Source organism: Mesoplodon densirostris, chromosome 7, assembly GCF_025265405.1.
Source record: "Mesoplodon densirostris isolate mMesDen1 chromosome 7, mMesDen1 primary haplotype, whole genome shotgun sequence".
NCBI lineage: Eukaryota > Metazoa > Chordata > Mammalia > Artiodactyla > Ziphiidae > Mesoplodon > Mesoplodon densirostris.
In genome coordinates, this window is record NC_082667.1 from 26,092,446 (window position 1) to 26,098,445 (window position 6,000).

The following is a 6,000-nucleotide window of genomic DNA, read 5'->3' on the forward strand; positions in this document are numbered from 1 at the left end:
GACTTTAATGCTTTCCCAGTTCCAAAGCCTGATTACTACTACGTAAGACAGTAACTTGTCCTATTCAACAGCATTCTTTAGTACAGTATTAGAAGCATCCACTTAAATATTTATGATCCAAGCAGGTAGAGTCACTGGAACACTCTTATCTGGCCTCTGCCACTTGACCAAACTTCACTAAAATCCAGGCCAAACACTCATCTCCTCTGAGGGGGAGGATAGAACAGTTATACCTGCAGTTATAAACTTAGACGTTTTGTTCTGAGCTGTGAATGAAATAGAATAAATTCGTTACTGGCCTTAAATAAGGAAATGGGCATCTGTATTTTTTTCTTTCCAACACAGAAGAAAAGAAAATGATTCCAGGGCAGGGACCAACCTTCTATATCTGTGTGTCCCCAGCATCTAGCACAACTATCTTCTCTTCTCTCTCAACTCTCACTTTTTAAAAATATTTAACATAATTTTTCTAAATATTAAAAAATCACTCTAAGCTAATTGGCATTGTATATTTTGGCCTGCATTTTCCTTTGTGTGTAAAAATTGGGACCATGATGGCACGTTCTTTTGGGAAATTTTCCTGCTTTACTGAATAATGATTTTTTAAAGGAAGTTTAAGCTATGTTTAAAATAAATTCATCCAGTGACTTTTTATTTTAAATCTCAATCTACAGAGAAATGTAGAAGTGAAAGATAGTCTTCTGTGAGGGTAACACTGTTAAATTACTTGGGAATCTTTCCAGAGAAAAGTAGTATACTCACCCCAACACATATACTTTATACAAATGGATCACATTCTACATATTGTTCTGCATCTAGGCTTTTTTTCTATTGAGATATAATTCACATATCTCAGTTCCAAAGTACATTTTAAAGTGCACAATTCAGGGCTTCCCTGGTGGCGCAGTGGTTGAGAGTCCGCCTGCTGATGCAGGGGACAGGGGTTCGTGCCCTGGTCTGGGAAGATCCCACATGCCGCGGAGCGGCTAGGCCCGTGAGCCATGGCTGCTGAGCCTGCGCGTCCGGAAGCTGTGCTCCGCAATGGGAGAGGCCACAGCAGTGAGAGGCCCGCATACCGAAAAACAAACAAACAAACAAAAGTGCGCAATTCAGTGACCTTTAGTATATCCACAACTCTGCACAACTATCACCACTCATTTCAGAACATTATTATCACCCCAGAAGGAAACCCCATACCCATTAGCAGTCACTCCCTATTCTTCCCTCGCCCATACCCTGGCAGGGAGTACTAATCTACTTTCTGTCTCCATGGATTTGCCTATTCTGGACATTTAGATATAAATCGAACCATACAGTGTTGTGGTCCTTTGTGACTGGCTCCTTTCACTAGCATAATTTTTTGTTTGTTTTTTTTAAAGTATATAATCTATTCTTTTTTTAAATTTTTTATTCATTTATTTTTGGCTGCATTGGGTCTTCGTTGCTGCTCACAGGCTTCCTCTAGTTGCAGCGAGCGAGGGCTACTCTACGTTGCAGTGTATGGGCTTCTCATTGCGGTGGCTTCTCTTGTTGCAGAGCACAGGCCCTAGGCACACGGGCTTCAGTAGTTGTGACTCATGGGCTCTAGAGCACAGGCTCAGTAGTTGTGGTGCACGGGCTTAGTTGCTCCACAGCATGTGGGATCTTCCTGGACCAGGGATCAAACCCATGTCCCCTGCACTGGCAGGCAGATTCTTAACCACTGCGCCACCAGGGAAGTCCCTGCGTATAATGTTTTTAATATTCACCCATGTGATTGGATATATCAGTACCTCATTCCATTTTATGGCCAAATAATATTCCATTGAATGGATATACCACATTTTGCTTATCATTTACCATTTAATGGACATATGGGTTGTTTCCACTTTTTAGCTGTTTTGAATAATGCTGCTATGAACATTCGTGTATAAGCATTTGTGTGAACGTAGTTTTCAATTCTCTTGGGTAATATATTTACCTAGGAGTAGAATTACTAGGTCATATGGTAACTATTTTTAACCTTTTGAGGAAATGCCAGACTTTTCCAAGATACCTGCACCATTTTACCTTCCCACGAGCAATATTTGAGGTTTCCAATTTCTTCGCTTCCTTGACACCACTTGGTATTTTCCAATTTCTTGACTATAGCCATCCTAATAGGTGTGAATTGATCCTCATTGTGGTTTCGATTTGTATTTTCTTAATGGCTAATGATGTTGAGCATCTTTTCATGCACTTATTGGCCCTTTGTATATCTTTGGAGAAGTATCTATATCCTTTGCCCACTTTTTAATTGGGTTGTCTTTTTATTATTGAGTTGTAAGAGTGTTTCATATATTCTGTATACTATACTCTTATCGGATATATGATTTACAAACATTTTCTCACTTTTTGTGGGTTTTGTCTTTTTAGTTTTTTAAAATAGTGTTCTTTGAAGCACAAAAGTTTAATTTTGTTGAAGTCCAATTTAACTATTTTTCTGCATTAAAAAAAACCCTCAAACTCCTCCCATGTCAATACACATGGTCCTGTGGCATTCCTTATCTGCATGGAACTTCGTTGTGTGGAACTCTACCATAATTTATCCAAGTGCTTTTTTATTAACCAACTGTTTGTCTTTTAGTTTCTTGCTGCTACAGATAGTAGTGCAGTGACCATTCTTGAGCATATATCTTAACCTTTTTTCAAGTAACTTCATAGAGTAAATTCTAGAAGTGGAATTGCTGGATCAAAGAGGGCATGTGTTTAAAAATCTTGGTAACTCTCTCAAACATTAGTATGATTGCCTGTTGCCTTCCATATACACACAACTGTATTGGCTCTGATGAGACTCTGCTTTTATGGAAAAGTTCCATTCAGAGCTGGATCATTATTTACTTAATTGTTCCCCTTTATAAGCTAACTGGGATGCCTATTTTTACCCAAATATCTCTATTTCCCCACGATAAGTTCTAAGAAGTAGAACTGAGAGTTTAAAGACAGGTGCAGAGTTTTACCTACTTGACTGCTTATCTGTGTGTGTGTATTTCCCCCACAGTGCCACCAAAAACTTACTACCAGTGTTGGATGTTTGACCGCTGCAGTTTCGAAGCCATTGCGAAAGCCTTAGGGGAGAAGGAGCTTCAGTACCGCTGCTGCCAGGAGAACCTGTGTAACAAAAATGACGGGACGAGTATATCAGGGAAAACAGCTCTGCTGGTCATCCTGCTGCTGGTGCCAGTCTGGAGCTTCTGTCTGTAAATCTACCCCAGGAGGGCTTCTCCTAAATCTCCTGTTTCTGTATACTCCTTATTTCCTGTGCTGCTGCATTCCAAAGGCTTTATATTTTCCAGCTGGATCCTGTTGGGAAAGACGAAAACTAGCTTGAACAAGTTAGATTAGAGAGAGGAACTCACAGGGACTCTGAAGACCAGTTCTGTTGGCAGAGAAGACCTGTTGGAGGGGAAAAGTTTGAGTGAAGTTGCATGCTTCTTACTCTGCTCTTTGCACTGACAGCTTGAGTAGATTCTCTGCAGTCCTCAGCTATTTCCCTCTGGTTCCTTGGATGTAGTTAATGTGATCAGTACTTTTTTGGGTGACTGGGGCAGGGGGCTCCTTTTCAACAGTCTCTCACAAGGCATGCTTTATTCTCGCCTTTCATGGCCCCTGTATTGCCAGGTAGGCATGGTGCATGTTCCAGGTGTGGGCTGTCAGGGACAATGAGATTCTTAATGACTGTTGTATTCTCAGCTAGAAGGTGTCTGGCTGGGAAGGAGGTAAGCTTTCCAGATGGCAGGGCACGGAAGCACAAGGTTTATCTTTAGAGAGGTACCAGAGGCTGAAACCTGAGTTTTCCTCTGTCCCTAAATTTTGTATTCTTTGCTGTCTTTCAGCAGAAAAACTCAGTAGCATAAGTTAATGGTGTGTTAAAACTATCCCTCCCACTCCCCGCCTTTTTTATTGGAATGGTAGGCTGTCTTAGTTTTGTCACACACAGTTAAAAATTAAACACTTGAATATTCTATGTTACTTGTGACTTGCAGTTATTAAGAGTGCTTATGTTAAATGTTACTGGTAGGAAAACTCTTCATATGTGTGTGTATAATGCATGAATGGAAAAGGAAGAGCCTTTGGGTTTACGATTTGAGATTTCCAAATGTCATCATGAACAGTAACAGGTCTGCAGGGATGTGTTTCACCTGCTGACCTCCAGCCTGTTGGCTCCTCGCTGAGTCAGCACAGATAATGTAAAATACATCTGTAAGGGCTGTTAGCGTAATCACGAGTACTGAGGCTTTCAGAAGCGCTACCGGTTTCCTAAAAAGTGATACACCTTTTCAGGAGGACAAAGTTTTGCCTCTTGTGGGTACTGGTGAATAATTTAAGATCCAGTAGACAATGACATTTGTATGCTTACAGTCTTGGCTGTATTTAACAGCATAGTCTGACTTTTGCCGATGAGAGTGGAATTTATTAACATTAAAAAGAACCAAAAAAACTCCTTGATTATGTGATCTGTTGGACAAACCAGAATGAATACTGCCTTTCTGAAAATAAAATCTCATCAAACGCATGAGTGTGGTGATTGGCCCAAAGGATAACAACATAGGTGACACGCCCAATGGTAGCAACTGAACGAAGAGATCTTGGACAGTATCAGATTTCTTCTGTTGATGCCATTACTTAAACACAGACCAATAGAGGCTTCCTCATCAAAACCTAGCATTACCTTGGTGTTCTGTGTTCCCTATTGGCTCAGAGCTTTTCCTTACATCCTCTTTAATCTTCTGTTCAAAGACAAAATACTAGGTGTGACTCTTTCCTCAATAGAACTTTTTCTGCCCAAGAAAGTACTGACCATGCCCACAGCAAAGTGGCTCATTTCATACAGTGCCTTTTAGTTCCAAGGAACAAGAACCAATTTTGACTCACTTAAGCAGAAAATGAATTTGGGGGAACTTTGAAGGGGCATTCAACCAGACTGCAAAAAACCAGTAGTTAGGGAGAGTTCCCTGGTGGTCTAGTTGTTAGGATTCAGTGCTTTCACTGTTGTGGCCCAAGTTCAATCCTGGGTCAGGGAACTGAGATCCCGCAAGCCATGCAGTACAGCCAAAAAATTTAAAACATTAAAAAAAAGCCAGAAAGGAGGAGTCAAAATGGTGGTGTGGGAAGATGCGGAGATAGCGTCTCCCCACAAATAGGGCATCTGCCGGCCGCTGGTGGGTACTCTGACCCCCAAGGAGATGGGAGGAACCCCACAGTGAACCAGTAGGACGTAGGGGGACCGAGGGGGGAGGAGAAGTGGAGCAGATAAGATCAGCACCCCTGAGGCCAGGGAGATCAGGAGAGGCATGTGGGAGGGACTCTCCGGGAAGAGCCAGAGAGGATCAGAGGGCGATTGCCTGGCCCACTTGGACATGGGGAGCCTGCTGAGCTCCCAGGCGGGTTGCCTGCCCTCCAAGGCTCCCCCATCCCCCACCCCCACCCCCGCCCGACTGCATTGGACCTGGGGACATAGGGAAGCCAGGGAGATCAGGAGAGGCAGGCGGGAGGGGTGCTCCCAGACCCCAGACTGGAGGAGCAGGAGAGGAGAGGAGGGTGTTTGCCCCGCCCACTCGAGCCAGGAAGCCTGCTGGGCTCCCAGGTGATGTCTGCTGCCCTCAGATGGGGGTGGGGGGCACGCCTGGGCCCCTTCTGTTCCTTGAGCCTAAGCCCCACCCCCCCACAGCCCCCAGGGCCTTTTCCAGCCCTGTGGGTCCTGAGCATAGGCCCTGCCCACTGCCCAAACCTCACCCTTGATTAGGCCCCGCCCTCCACAGCCAAGGCCTTCCCCCCCTTTTTTTCCTTTCCCTCCTCTTTTTTACTATTTTGGTACTGATGTACCTTCCAGTTGTTGATTCATCTATATTTTTATTTTTATATTCTTGCTAACATCTGTGAGTCTCCTAGTCTAATTTTATTTTTTACTTTGTTCTTTCTCTTTTTTTTTTTTTTTTTTGGTCACCCCACGTGGCTTGCAGGATCTTGATTTGCAAGCCT

At 43.2% G+C, this 6,000-nt stretch overlaps 1 protein-coding gene across 2 annotated transcripts in view; it reads left to right on the forward strand.

The window, feature by feature from the left end:
- The window catches only part of CD59 (CD59 molecule (CD59 blood group)), a 519,147-nt gene extending 515,162 nt beyond the window's left edge, over positions 1-3,985 (forward strand). For both annotated transcript variants that reach the window (XM_060103250.1, XM_060103249.1), the window contains exon 4: positions 3,020-3,985. In XM_060103250.1, coding sequence (XP_059959233.1) covers positions 3,020-3,222 — 203 coding nt within the window. In that variant the 3' untranslated portion in view covers positions 3,223-3,985. The remainder of the gene's footprint in view (positions 1-3,019) is intronic.
- The last annotated feature ends 2,015 nt before the right edge of the window (positions 3,986-6,000 follow it).